The sequence below is a fragment of the Saccopteryx bilineata genome, chromosome 9, assembly GCF_036850765.1.
Source record: "Saccopteryx bilineata isolate mSacBil1 chromosome 9, mSacBil1_pri_phased_curated, whole genome shotgun sequence".
Taxonomy (NCBI): Eukaryota; Metazoa; Chordata; class Mammalia; order Chiroptera; family Emballonuridae; genus Saccopteryx; species Saccopteryx bilineata.
This window is the reverse complement of record NC_089498.1, coordinates 44002468-44017991: the sequence shown is the minus strand read 5'-3', so window position 1 is coordinate 44017991 and position 15524 is coordinate 44002468. Positions and strand designations below refer to the sequence as shown.

General features: G+C 39.0%; 1 protein-coding gene across 1 annotated transcript in view; it reads right to left on the bottom strand.

Moving 5' to 3' along the window:
- Positions 1-295: 295 nt before the first annotated feature.
- Positions 296-15524, bottom strand: part of ZNF570 (zinc finger protein 570) — a 42985-nt gene continuing 27756 nt past the window's right edge. Inside the window, exon 5 of the mRNA XM_066242204.1 lies at positions 296-4323. Within this exon, the coding sequence (XP_066098301.1) occupies positions 2987-4323 (1337 nt within the window). The 3' untranslated portion in view covers positions 296-2986. The remainder of the gene's footprint in view (positions 4324-15524) is intronic.

The following is a 15524-nucleotide window of genomic DNA, read 5'->3' as shown; positions in this document are numbered from 1 at the left end:
CCTCTTCTTGAGTCCTGGGGAACCTAAATCAAATGAATCATATGCCCATTGCTTAGATACTGTGAAGGTATATAACCTGTAAGATAATATAATTTGGGGGGCTTGTGCTTTGGTGCTACTAACTCTACCTGGTCCACTGGCTACTAATAGATTCTCTAGTTGTCTGTTGGGATCATTTTCCTGCAACAAACTAACAAAAGCAAACATCACTTAAATATTTTTTATTATGAAATAGTTTAAATATACAAACAATACAGAGAGTAAGAACTTATCTATAAACCCATTATCAGTTTTATCAAATCATAAGACTTGGCCATACTTACTTATATTTTGAAGAAATAAATGATTATTTATTTTGTCCTTTCCTCAGTTTCATTATTCTCCCTCCCCAGAGGTTACCACTGTTTTGAATTTGATTATTCCCATCGATGTCATTACACTATTTCTATGTTACTTAGCAATGGAAAAAAATAACGATTTGCATTTTCAAATGTTATGTAAATAAGAGGCACCATGTCATACAAAATCTCTCTAGTTCAATTTTGTTTTTGAGACTTGTCCATATTGATAGATGTATATCTAGTTAATTCATTTTAACTTGAGTTCTATCTTACAATTCACCCTAATGGTTATTTTGATTGTTTTTAACTTTCATTCTCATAAACAATGCTGAAGTGGATCTTGAAGTACATCTTCCTGAACATGAGGAGAGACTCTGTAGAGGTTTAAGTGTGGATTTGTTGGGTCAAAGAGTATCCACATCCTCAACTATTTGCCTAATTATCCTAAACACAACTACTTCCAAATAGCACTGTATGAACATTTCTATTCCTGCACATCTTTTTAATCATTGGCAACGTAATGCTTTTGCCAATGTAATGATCCTGAAATAGTCCATTGTAGTTTTATTTGCATTTCCCTTACTAGTAGTGATGCATATAGTCAATTATTCTAATATTCCCAAATCCATCCTTTCTTTACTGGCATGAACTATTTTATCATATGCAAAATTTCTACAAATTGATCAGACTCAAGAATTTTCTTGCAATTCTTATGACTTTCTACTTCATAGATGAATTTCAGAAGAAAGTTGTGAAAATAAAGGGCAAAAGGGCCCATTCAAAATTTGGGTTCAAAGTACAGCAAATTTGTGACTTAGAAATAAGGAATAACTTTGTTATCTTGAGTCCCTTCAGTGTAGACTATATTACTCAATTTACTTCATTATTCTTCAGTTTTCTGAGTGTGAATTTAATCATTAATATGCTTAACCTCTGGAATGTAACTCCGTGAGAACATGGTCTTTGTATTGATCATCATTGTCTCCTTATGCTTAAAACAGTGACAGTTCCTGGCAAATAGTAGCTACTCAACACTCACTGAATGAAATATATATATATACATATCAGTAGTTTTCTTCCCTAAGTCCCCTTTCAATTTCAATTTTACAATCACTGGATTAAAATGTTTATGAACATTACACTTTTTCTACAGATGAAACAATTTAAATGCTTTAAAATTACCTACATTCAATCATAAAACTACCTGGGCCTGGTGCCTTTTTATGAAACAGTATGAATTTCTAGGTTTTGTTTATGGGTTTTGTTTTGTTGTTCTTTGGAACTAATTGTAATACTCTATTTTTTATCTAAATGTAAGCGCTGTATCCTCAGTAAATCTCCATTTTAAGTTGTTTATACAATTCATTATCTGGAAACTTCCTAAAACTGATTATAAGTGTTACTTTCTACTACTTGTATCTTTATTGATTAAATTAATCATCTGCAGTACAAAGATTTCATTTATCTTCTAAAATTTTTAGGTTTCCCAATTCTGACATGTTGCTTCCCAGAAATGTTCTACTACTATGTCCACTAAGGATTCTTGTTTTAGCCATGAGGGATAAGTAATTTAATATATGTTGAGTATTCAGAAGAATGCCTGGTGCATAGTTGACAATAAATGCTAGTTATCATTACTTATTAAATATGTGTTATATTTAATGCACTATATGAAGTACTTTATATGTAAAATTCTTACTTAATATGCATTGGTTTACAACATACATTATTCAATTTAATACTGTATTTTAGAAATATTCTTTATTATCCCTATTTTAAGAATTACAGAAAATCCTGAGGTTTAGATAACTCAAGCAAGTTACTCAAAGTCACACAATCCCACAGTAGTGGTAAAGCTGCAAATTTCTAGAACCAAGCTTTTCATCCTGGAAAGTGCTTAGTGCCCAGAGAGGGAGACTAAAATAAAATAAGGTGATCAGAATCAGATAATAAAGCACCTCATAGACAATTTTAAAGGTTGTAGACATTAACTTAAGAACAATAGCAAGCTTCCTGACCAGGTGGTGATGCAGTGGATAGGGCATCGGACTGGGGCGCAGAGGATCCAGGTTTGAAACTCCAAGGTTGCTGACTTGAGCACGTGATCATAGACATGACCCATGGTCATTGGCTTGAGCCCAAAGGTCACTGGCTTGAAGCCCAAGGTTGCTGGCTTGAGCCCAAGGTTGCTGGCTTGAGCAAGGGGTCACTTGCTCTGCTTTAGCACACCAGTCAAGGCACATATGGGAAAGCAATTAATGAGCAACTAGGTGCCACAATGAAGAGTTGATGCTTCTCATCTCTCTCCTTCCTGTCTGTCTGGACCTATCTGTCTCCCTCTCTGTCTCACTTGCTAAAAACAACAACAAAGAAACCCCCAAAACAAAACAACAACAGCAAAACAATAGCAAGCCAAAAATGTTTAAACCGGAGGCAGCAATATATATATTCTTACACTTCAAAAAACTTTTGGGTGCATGGAGAAAAATAAATTCAAGGAAACTAGAGCTGATACAGGAAGGCTTGTTAGATGAGCTATAGCAGTGATCTAGGTGAGATACATCTTAGACTAGGGTAACATTAATAATTGAGAAGAGTATAAATTCCAGAAATATTTATAATAGGGTCTTGGGTCATTCATTGAACTAGGAAGTGAGTGACCCCCCAAGATGGGTTCTCTTATGGTGAGAAAGGTGTGCGTGCTGCCTGAAGGTTTTCTTGCATTCCTTACATTCATAGGGTTTCTCTCCAGTATGAATTCTCTGATGTTGGGCAAGGGACCCACAGTACCTAAAAGCTTTTCCACACACATTACATTCATAAGGTTTCTCTCCAGTATGAACTCTCTGATGCTGGGTAAGGGATGAGTCATTGCTGAAAGCCTTCCCACATTTAATACATTCATAGGGTTTCTCTCCTGTATGAATTCTTTGATGTTGAGCAAGATAGGCACTCTGGCTGAATGCTTTCTTACATTCCTGACATTTATAAGGTTTTTCTCCAGTATGAGTTCTCTGATGTTGAACAAGGTGTGAATTCTGGCTGAAGGCCTTTCCACATTCTACACATTTATAGGGTTTCTCTCCAGTATGTATTCTCTGATGTACAGTAAGGTATGCACGAAGGCTAAATGCTTTCCCACACACATTACATTCATAAGGTTTCTCACCAGTATGAATTCTCTGGTGTTGAGCAATGGATGATCTATTGCTAAATGCTTTCCCACATTCAGTACATTCGTAGGGTTTCTCTCCTGTATGAACTCTCTGATGTTGAGTAAGGTAGGCAAACTGGCTAAAAGCTTTCCTACACACCTTACATTCATAAGGTTTTTCTCCAGTATGAACTCTCAGATGTTGAGTTAGGTGTGCATTCTGAATGAATGCTTTCCTACATTCCTTACATTCATAGGGTTTCTCTCCAGTATGAATCCTCTCATGTTGAATAAGATTTGATCTCTGGCTGAAGGCTCTCCCACATTGTACACATTTATAGGGTTTCTCTCCAGTATGAGTTCTTTGATGAAGAATAAGGGATGAACTCTGGCTGAAAACTTTTTCACAGTCATTACATTTCAAAAGTTTCTTCTCTGTATACACATTCTTGGGCTTAATAGCCATTAAATCTTTTTTAAGGCTCTTCTTATGTGTGTAATGTTTATGTACTTTCTCCTCTTTTGGAATTATCTGTTGTATACAAAGCAATGTGTTCAGATGGAAACTTTGCCAAGGTTTGTTATATTCTTGTCCTCTTTCATAAACAAGGGCTTCTTCAGGAGTGATTGTCTCTTCTTTGAAATATGCCTTATGATTCATTGGTTGCCTCTCAAATAGGTCCTCACATTTCCAATCCTCTCTCAAATTGGAATACCCAAGGCAACAGCTTGTAAGTGTAAGTTTTTCTGTCATTTTCTGAGATGATTGTGCTTCATAAGTATCCTGATTTGGGGTTAATTCTTCACTCTCACACACATATTCCCAGCCTAAAAAATTATAAGAAAAAAATGACATCTCTATTATGAATCAGGAGGTACATTTATGAAGTACATAAAGTAAAGTATGTGAATTTAATAGCAAATAAAACCAATAAGCACATTAGCTTTCATAGTTCTGAAGTGTATAAGAAAAGAATTAAATGTAAGAAGCTTGGGGAGGAATGATTAGAAGTATAGAAAAATCAGTAAGGTAAATCTCAGGTAAAGAAGAAATTATAGAATAAAAACTCTCAGTAAAGTGGGAATAAAGGGAACATATCTCAACATAAAGACCACATGTGAAAAACCCTTACCTAACATCATACTCAATGGTGAAAAACTGAAAGCTTTTTCTTTAAGATCAGGAACACGAACAAGATCTTCACTTTCACCACTTCTATTAAAAAAGCATTGGGAGTTCAAGCCACAGCAATCAGACAAGAAAAGACATCCAAATTGAAAAGGAAGAAGTAAAACTGTCATTATCTGCAGATGGCATACCATAGAGAACCCTAACGCTTCCACAAAAAACTTTTAGAACTAATAAATCAGTAAAGTAGAAGGATAAAAAATTAATGTTCAGAAATTGGTTGCATTGTATACACCACTAATGCCAGAAATAGAAATTAAGAAAATAATTCCATTTACAATTATATCAAAAAGAATAAAATACTCAGGAAAAAAATTTAAACAAGTTAGTAAAAGACCTGTACTTGAAAACTATAAGAAGTTGAGGCTACAATAAATGAAAAGAATGTGTTCATGGATAAAAAAAAAAACATTAACACTGTTGCTACCCAAAATAATCCACAGATTCAATGCAATTCTTATCAAAATACCAATGGTTCACAGAACTAGAAAAAAAATCCTAAAATTTATACAAAACCACAGAAGACCCTGAACGGCCACAGCAATCTTGAGAAGGAACAAAATTGGAGAATCATGCTACTTGACTTCAAACTATACTACAAAGTGATAGTAATGAGAAAAGCATAGTATTGGTATAAAAATTAACACAAAGATCAGTGGAACAGAAGAGAGCCCAGAAATACACCCATGCCTACATGGTCAATTATTCTATAACAAAGGAGGCAAAAATATACAATGAGGTTAAGACAACTTCTTCAATAGATGGTGTTGGGAAAACTGGCCAGATATATACAAAAAATAAATCTAGACCACCTTCATACACAATATCTAAAAATAAACTCAAAATGGATTACAGTCTTAAATGTTAATATTTGAAACTATAAAACTCTTAGAAAAAAAAACACAGGCAGTCAACTTTTTGACATCGCTCTTAGTGAATCTAAGTTAACATCTAATTTAAGGAAAATTTGAAAGAAGTGAAGAAATTGGTTACGTAGATATTTGGAGAAAGTTACTTACACATCTGGCCAAAGAAACACCCTAAAAGTAGAAGCTTATTTCTTATGTTTGAGGAATAAGAAGAAAGCCAGTATGGCTGGGGAAGAGGGAATAGTAGGAGATACAAAGTAAAGAATAACCAGATTAATTAAGCATTACAGGCATCCTAAGGAATTTGGCTTTTAATCTGAGTGGATGGAGAGCCACAAGAGTTGTTGAGTAGAGGAGTGATATCTAATTACTGACTAATGACAACAGTGGAAGTTAGGAGGTAAGGCAAGAAACAAGGGGACCTATTATTATAATAATCATGGTGAGACATGATGATGCTTAGACCAGAAAGATATCAATGGAAGTGTAGCAAGGTGATCAGATACTAGGTGTATTTTGTAGGCAAAGCCAAGAACATATCCTAATAGAGATTGGCAATGAAATGTAATAGAGATGAGACTACCATGTCTTCAAAGTTATGGTCTGAGCAATGGAAGGATGAAAAAGCCAACAGTAATGGGGAATGCCATCTTCAGCAGGTTTAGATAGTGAGGTCATCTTTAACATAATACATTTTAAAGTGTTTTTTGACTTTTGAAATGCAAATGTTGGAAAAGACAGATGGACACATAAGACTGAATTTAAGATAGAGGTGTTGTGGATTAGAGATTTAAAATTGGGAGTTACCAGCATATAGATAGTATTTGAGGAGATTATATTACCAAGAGAATGAGTATAGAGAAAGGGAAGAAAAAAGAGCTGAACTCCAATATTAAGATATTTGAGAAAAAAGCAAGAGATTGAAGGAGCAAATGTAAACAAAAAATCAGGGCTAAGAACATTAATACCATATGATATTAAATTAAAAATTATAATAAAAATCAACTTGTTCAATAATTTCCACTGAAAAAGAATAAAATATGCTATCACAATAATGCATATAGTATTAGAATACACAGGGTAGGCAAAAGTAGGTTTACAGTTGTTTGTATGGTAAAAGGTTATGATTACTACAATAGTTTTATCAACTGTTTTGCATACTCCTAATTTTGTCATTCACGTATCAGTCAAAAACTGACACAAATATAAACCCCAAAATGGCAGTGAAGTAGGTGGCAGTTATACTTGCCTCCTTCCAGTTCCAAACTGTGATAACAACTAAATTATATATCAACCTGAAAAACTAAGGATTTACAAAAGAAGCCACATCAAGATTAGGAAAAGTGGAGATGTGAAAAGGGCTGGCCCCATACCCATATGTGGGCAGTCGAGAATCTGGAGGCATACCCCAGATGCAAAGTATTCCCCTGAGAAGTATGGGGTTTCAACCCCAGGCTGAGCCCGCAAGCCCAAAGTGCAAGAGCTGCAATGAAGAGCCCATATACCTGGTTATGAAAATCAGTGGAGATTCTGTCCTCCAAGGAGAGACAGCAGTCTGCTAGAAACCTAAGCGCCCTCTTAAAGAACCAGCAAACAAAGTCTTGGTCTAGCCACTTACCCTGGGCTCTGGCAGAGGGAGGGCAAATTGGAGCCGACTGGAGTAGTGCAAGGACAGACTAGGTTGTGTGGCTCCAAGCAGAGAGCTGAAGGAACAGCTGTCAGGACCCCTGTGCTGAGTCCCTCTCCCACACTGCACATCTTTGCTACGTCGAGCACTTCCTTCCATACTGCATCCGCCTGGAGGAATGCACTAGCCCCACCCTCTCAAGTCCCTGTTGATGTGCCCTGCAGAGCTCATGCCTTGCAGAGGAGACAGCTGCCTGGGTACATGGTATAGAGGTCTGGGTGGATTCAAGGGGTGTCAGAAACTGAGTGTGTGGCTCTCAGGCTCCCCCACTGTGTGCCAAAGAAAGATTTCCCACATGGGAAACCCATTAGCCCCACCCTTCCAATTCCCAGTGGCCCTGATATTATAAGCTCACAATCTGTGCCAGCCTGGCCCCACAATGCAGACTCTCCTGGAAGATTCTTGAAGAGTTTCAAGAAGAATAAAGGAGAAACTAGGTGGCATGGCTCTAGCACAGGGACCATTTCTCCTTTGCATGCCTGACTGGCACCACTGTTCCCTCCCTTCACAAGTCAAAATCTTCTGCTGTTTAAATCTGATGAACTCTAGTGACCTCAATCTAATGACTTACTGAGACCTCAACTTGCCACAAAGGTACACAAACACCCAGCAGTGGCAGCTGGCCTTAGTGTACCCTGAGACTTTTGCAGAATGGCCTCAGACCCAGCATGGTCCTGAGTTTAAATATGTATAAATCTAGTGAACACCACTTGCTCCTACCAGCTGACTCACTAAGAACTTACTTCATGCAACTTGCACACTGCCAGAGGCTCTTCCAGTGACTGAGTCTAACAGTCAGCAAGCAGTCAGAGGTGAACCTCAGGGTGTCTTCTGTTGATCTGCCCTGGGGCTTGGTGCTGGCAGAAACCAGCCCTGGGGCACAGCTTGGCCCCTCGCATGCACTCCTCAGGACCAGCTAAAGCAGGCACAAATTGTGAATCACTTTGTAGCTCCAAACAGGTAGCCCAATGCTGGTCACAGGCAGTGCCTGACATGGACCTGCACCAGAGTCCCTGCCAAGAATGACTCACAACATATCAGGGAAGAATTCAATTAGCTCCAAAAGCAGCAGACCCAAAGGGAGATCTTGGCAAGCACAGACCCTACTACAGAGAATCTCACTTCGTGGGGTCAGTGCTGCATAGCAGGTCATAAACAATAGCCAACTGGAAGGTCAACCCTACCTGTGACAGGTCAGCAGTAATAAAAACCCACATACAGTGGGAGGGTTCGCATAATCCACATAAGAGACATTCCTGGATCACTTAGCTCAGGTGATCAAGGAGATTGTGCCACTGAGCCCCATAAGGTACCTACTATATAAAAACACTATACCAAGACTGGGAGGCAGGGCAGATATGCACAGTACACTGATGAAACATGTACACAGAGGTAACCAAATGGGGAGATAAAAAAAATGCCCCAAATTAAAGAACAGGAGAAACTACCAAGAAAAAAAAAAACTAAATGAAATGGACACAAGCAATCTACTAGATACAGAGTTCAAAACAAAGGGTATAAAAAAGTCTCAAGGAATGTAGGTTAAGAATGAATTCATTCGTCTACGGCCATACCACCCTGAACGCGCACGATCTAGTCTGATCACGGAAGAATGAATTCATTCAGTGGGAACTTGAAAAGGTAGAAGGCATAAAAGAAGCATAATTGACTGTATAAATAATGTGGAGATGTTTTCTCTAAATCTATGTACTCTGGTTGACCAATGTCACCCTGTTAAATTTAATGGTCTAAAAAAAGACAAACAAAAAATGTCAGAAATGAAGAATACAATATGTGAATTGAAGAATACACTAGAAAGAGTCAACAGTAGGCTACATGAAGTAGAGGATTGAATCAGTGATTTGGAAGACAAGATAGCCGAAAATATCCATTTAGAGCAGCAAAAAGAAAAAAAAAAGGATAATTTAAGGGACCTCTGGGACAACATGAAAGCATAACAAGATATGCATTATGGGGTCATCAGAAGGAGGAGAGAAAAGAGATCAGAATGTATTTAAAGAAATAATGCCTGAAAACTTCCCTAACCTGGTCAAGAAAAAGACACACCTGTCCAGGAAGTGCAGAGAGTCCCAAACAAGATGAAACTAAAGCTACCTCACCAAGAAAAAGCATAATTAAAATAGCAATGCTTAAAGACAAAGAGAGCATCCTTTTTTCTTAGAGAGGCAGGGGAGAGAAAGAGACAGGAACCTCCAGCTGCTCCTGTATGTGCCTTGACTGGGGAATCAAACCAGCAACCCTGGCGCTTTGGGATGATGCTCCAAATAACTGAGCTATCCACCCAGGGCTTAATTTTTATTTATTTTATTAAAACATTATTTTTATTTTATTTACTTATTTATTTTTTATTTAATTTTTAAATTTATTGTGTTAACATGGATTCTAGTGTCTCACTCAATATAACACCCTTACCCCTCAACGATGTGCCCCCCATTATACTGTCTTTGCCACCCTTTCCCCTTACTCCCTGTCCACCTTCCCTTTTGGATTTGCTGTCCTATTATCAGTATCATGTGTTATGTATATCTAACTGGGCAAATCCCTTCACCTCTGATCCCATCCCCTCACCCCCCTTCCCTCTGACTGCTGTCCCTCTGCTCCCCATGACCCCGCTTCTGCCTCTATTTTGTTCCTCAGTTCACCATGTTCATTAGATTCCACATATGTCAGGGACTGAAAAATCAACAGGGTTTTTAGAGTCTGGATTTCTGGGGGACAGAGGTGTGGGGAACTGGCTTAAACTGACAGTCTGCTCAACCCCCCACCCCTTGCTTGCAGAAAGCTAAGCTCTTCCCCACACCTCCATGTTAGCTGTGATGCTCATCCTGCCCTCCATGTTCCCCAGAAGGAAAGACTGGCTTATTTATGTAAAGTTAGGATGTTTATGTATTGGTGGGGGTTTTCTGCACTTGGTGGTATTCTTGGATTGCCTTGGAAACTGTAATCAGAAAAGATCTTATTGATTTGCTAATGTCCCACTTTGCCCTTTTTTTTTTCTTTTAATAATTTTATTTTTTTAATGGGGTGACATCAATAAATCAGGATATATATATTCAAAGATAACATGTCCAGGTTATCTTGTCACTCAATTATGTTGCATATCCATCACCCAAAGTCAGATTGTCCTCTGTCACCTTCTATCTAGTTTTCTTTGTGCCCCTCCTCCTCCCCCTTCCCCTCTCCCTCTCCCCCCTCCCCCCTAACCACCACACTCTTATCAATGTCTCTTAGTCTCATATGCGGCTTTTTTCTGCCAACAGTAATTGTAGAGCCCTCTTGACCCCATCTTTTATTCTTTAATTCTTTAAGTGTATTTTTCTTTCTTTTTTCTTTTTTCACAGAGACAGAAAGAGAGTCAGAGAGAGGGACAGACAGACAGGAACGGAGAGAGATGAGAAGCATCAATCATCAGTTTTTCGTTGCAACACCTTAGTTGTTCATTGATTGCTTTCTCATATGTGCCTTGACCACGGGCCTTCAGCAGACTGAGTGACCCCTTGCTCGAGCCAGCGACCTTGGGTCCAAGCTGGTGAGCTTTGCTCAAACCAGATGAGCCTATGCTCAAGCTGGCGACCTTGAGGTCTCGAACCTGGGTCCTCCACATCCCTGTCCGATACTTTATCCACTGCGCCACCGCCTGGTTAGGCTTTAAGTGTATTTTTCTTAATTCTGCACCATTCTCGCTTGGGACCTAAAGATACTAATTGTGCAGGTTCGTGACAAGTGGCGCTTGAACCAGGGACTCGAGAAAGGGAGTACTAAACTAAAGGAAGGTGATGGAACTACCCAAGTGTGTGCAAGTAAGTAAAGCTTTTGAGAAGTAAAGCCTTGGGGCAGAGTTTTGGGGGAAAGTACAGTGTGCCCATAAAGTCATGGTGCACTTTTGACAGGTCACAGGAAAGCAACAAAAGATGATAGAAATGTGAAATCTGCACCAAATAAAAGGAAAATCCTCCCAGTTTCTGTAGGATGATGTGGCAGCATGTGCGCATGCGCAGATGATGATGTAACACTGTATACAGCGGAGCAGCCCATGGCCATGCCAGTCGAGATGTGGACGGTACAGAGGAAAGTTCAGTGGCTCGCTAAATTCGAATCCATGACCAAAGTGCAACAGAAATATCGGCGCGTTTATAAGGAAGCGCCACCACATAGGAATAACATTACTCGGCGGGATAAGCAGTTGAAGGAAACCGGCAGTTTGGTGGAGAAACCCCGTTCTGGTAGGCCATCAGTCAGTGATGAGTCTGTAGAGGCTATACAGGATAGCTACCTAAGGAGCCCTAAAAAAATCTGTGCGTGAGCCCACATTGAACTGCATTGAATAGGTATGAAACTGGGAGAGTTTTCCTTTTATTTGGTGCAGATTTCACATTTCTATTGTCTTTTGTTGCTTTCCTGTGACCGGTCAAAAGTGCACCATGACTTTACAGACACACTGTATAATCGGGAGTAATAAATTATGGGACAATTAGGGTCTTTTTGTACAAATGTTTTTATTTGAGGAGAAAATGTTGTTTAATCAGAGTGAGGCAGAAATAGAAGAATGTAAATATGAGAAGAACTTGGAGTCTGAGGATGACTTGGGAGATAATAATGCTCAACCCTCTGCTTCTCTGTGCCCTTATGGTGTTGCTTCCAGAGTCTATAGCTCAAACTCTGGGAAATCCCCGCTCCAACAATCTTTAGATCAGGCTCGAGAGACAGGGGCCAAAACAGAGGAATTAAGCAAAATTAGGCAAGGTGCTGATGAGCCATTTCAAGAATTTGTTTCACGGCTGATTCAGGCAGTTGAAAGAATAGTGGTAGACAAAGAAGTAGGAAGGAGTTTAGTAAAACAGTTAGCAATGAAAATGCTAATTCTGTTGGCCAGGCTGCACTTCGGCCTCACCGCAAGAAGAAAGATACACAGGGGACTATATCAGAATATGCGCCGATGTTGGGACGTCACATATGCAAAGTCTTGCTTTTGCCACAGCGCTTAAAGAGAGGCTTCCAGGATTGTTTGATAAATGAACAAACGAAAGAAGGAAGGTCAGGGAAGTACTTCTGCCCATGGATCTTGTTTCCAATGTTGTAGCAAAGGCAGCTGGGTCAGGCCCTGACGGGCAGTGGCTACTGCAGAAGGGCAGATGATTCAGGGAAACAGATAACAGAGCCTTCCCCGCCCTGTTAACTAAGTTTGTAGCTCAGCTAAAATTGAGGTAGAGAAATCTCAGCATAATCAATCCGGGCTGCCAGTTGCAGCAGCTGTTAGAATTTGAGAATGAATAGAAGACTTAGGTATTAGGAAAGTTACAGCTTTTTCTTGTTATTATTTGATTTTCTTTAATGTTTTAGCTGCAATATCACTTTGTTTCTTTCCTATTCTTTGCCTGGAAATTAAGGCGGGGGATGCCTGTTTGGATATGGCTATACAAAATTTTCATGTGGCCACCTCGAGATTTTTTGAGAAAGAATTTTGTTTAGTCTCATCCTTCTTTTGTCCCTCTCAAAAACTGCCCTGACTAAAATCTGAGCATGGCTGTTAAGGTCTATAATGACCAAGAGGAACAGGAAAAAGTAAACAGAGCCCAAAGTGATCAGGCAAAATACCAGCTCTTGGTATAAGCCCTTCCTCATACCTCCATGTTAGCTGTGATGCTTGTCCTGCCCCCCATGTTCCCCAGAAGGAAAGACTGGCTTCTTTGTGTAAAGTTAGGATGTTTATGTATTGGTGGGGGTTTTCTGCACTTGGTGGTATTCTTGGATTGCCTTGGAAACTGTAATCAGAAAAGATCTTATTGATTTGCTAATGTCCCACTTTGCCCTGTAATTAAAGGAAGATGCAGTGTTTGACGGCAGCCATGTTTTTCTGCTAGGGCGGTTTTTTTCTGCCAGCAGTAATTCCAGAGCCCTCCCAACCCCATCATTTATTCTTTAATTCTTTAAGTGTATTTTTCTTAATTTCACACCATTCTTGCTGGGAACCTGAAGATACTAGTCACGCAGGTTTGCAACACACATGTAAGTGAGATCATATGATATTTGTATTTCTTGGGCTGGCTTATTTCACTTAGCATAATAAGCTCCAGGTCTATCTATGCCATCACAAAAGGTAAGATTTCCTTCTTTTTCACAGCCACATAGTATTCCATTGTGCATACCATCTGTACTATAGCTTTTTTATCCACTCGACCACTGATTGACACTTGGGACGTTTTCAGATCTTAGCTATTGTAAACAATGCTGCAATAAACACGGTGGTGCATATCTCCATTTGAATTAGTGTTTCAGGATTTTTAGGATATATTCCTAGAACTGGAATAGCTGGTCAAAAGGCAGTTCCATTTTTAATTTATAGAGGAAATGACATACTGTTTTCCACAGTGGCTGCACCAGTCTGCATTCCCTCCAGCAGTGCAGGAGGTTCTCTTTCCTGCACTGGAAATATATTGGCAAAAATTGGAGATATATTGGTAAAAATATTGCTATGAGAGATACTGGAGAGTTTACTGCCTGTTTTTTTCCAAGATTTTTATGGTTTCTAGACTTACATTTAAGTCTTTTATTCATTTTGAGTTTGCTTTTGTGAATGCTGTGAACTGGTGGTCTAGTTTCGTTTTTTTTTGCATGTTCCAGTTCAATTTTTCCAACACCATTTATTAAAGAGACTGTTTTTACTCCATTGTATGCTCTTACCTCCTTTGTCAAATATCAATTGGCTTTAAAGGTGTAGGTTTATTTCTGGGTTCTCTGTTCTGTTCCATTAATCTGCATGCCCGTTCTTATGCTGTACCAAGCTGTTGTAACTATACTCTGTTACAATGATGTTGTAGTATAACTTGATATCAGGAAGTGTGATCTTTTTTACTTTGTTTTTCATTTTCAAGATTGTGGAGGCTATTTGAGTTCTTTTATGGTTCCATATAAATTTTTGGAATATTTGTTCTAGATCTGTGAAGTATGCCATTGGTGTTTTAAAAGAAATTGCACTGAATCTAAAAATTGCTTCAGGTAGTAGACATTTTAATGATGTTAATTCTTCCTACTCATGAATATGGTATACGTTTCAACTTGTTTGTATCTTCCTTGATTTCTTTTTCCAATGTCTTATAATTTTTGAACTACAAGTCTTTTAAATAACTGGTTAAATTTATTCCTACATATTTTATTATTATTGTTGTTGTTGTTGCAATAGTGAAGGGGACTGCTTTCTTAATTTCTCTTTCTGACAATTCATTATTGGTGCATAAAAATCCCACTGATTTCTGAATATTAACTTTATACCCAGCCACATTGCCACATTCATTTATCAGGTCTAGTACTTTTTTTACTGAGACTTTAGGTTTTTCTATGTATAGTATCACATCACTAACAAATAATGAAAGTTTTACTTCTTTTCCAATTTGGATAGCTTTTATTTCTTTTCCTTTTCTGAATCCTGTGGCTAGGACTTCCAGAACTATGTTGAATAAGAGTGGTGAAAGGGGACACCCCTGTCTTGTTTCTGATCTTAATGGGATTGCTTTTAATTTTTGCCCATTGAGTATGATATTGGCTGTTGGTTTGTCATAGATGGCCTTCATTATGTTGAGGTATGTTCCCTATATTCCCACTTTGCTGAGAGTTTTGATTATAAATGGTGCTGGGTTTTATCAAATGATTTTTCTGCATTTATTGATATAATCATGTGATTTTAATCCTTCATTTTGTTTATGTGATAAATCACATTTTTTGATTTGCTACTATTGTCCCAGCCTTGTCTCCCTAGAATAAATATACAAATTTAATACAATCCACATCAAAATCCTAACGTCATTTTTTTTTTTTTTGTAATTTTTTGAAGCCGGAAACGGGGAGAGACAGTCAGACAGACTCTCGCACGCACCCGACCAGGATCCACCCGGCACGCCCACCAGGGGCGATGCTCTGCCCCTCTGGGGCGTCGCTCTGCCGCGACCAGAGCCACTCTAGCGCCTGGGGCAGAGGCCAAGGAGCCATCCCCAGCGCCTGGGCCATCTTTGCTCCAATTGAGCCTTGGCTGCGGGAGGGGAAGAGAGAGACAGAAAGGAAGGAGGGGGGGTGGAGAAGCAAATGGGCGCTTCTCCTATGTGCCCTGGCCGGGAATTGAACCCGGGTCCCCCGCACGCCAGGCCGACGCTCTACCGCTGAGCCAACCGGCCAGGGCCCCTAACATCATTTTTTAAAGAAAAAGAACAATTGATCACCAGAGCTGTGTGGAACCATAAAAACCCCAAATAGCCAAAACAATCCTGAGAGG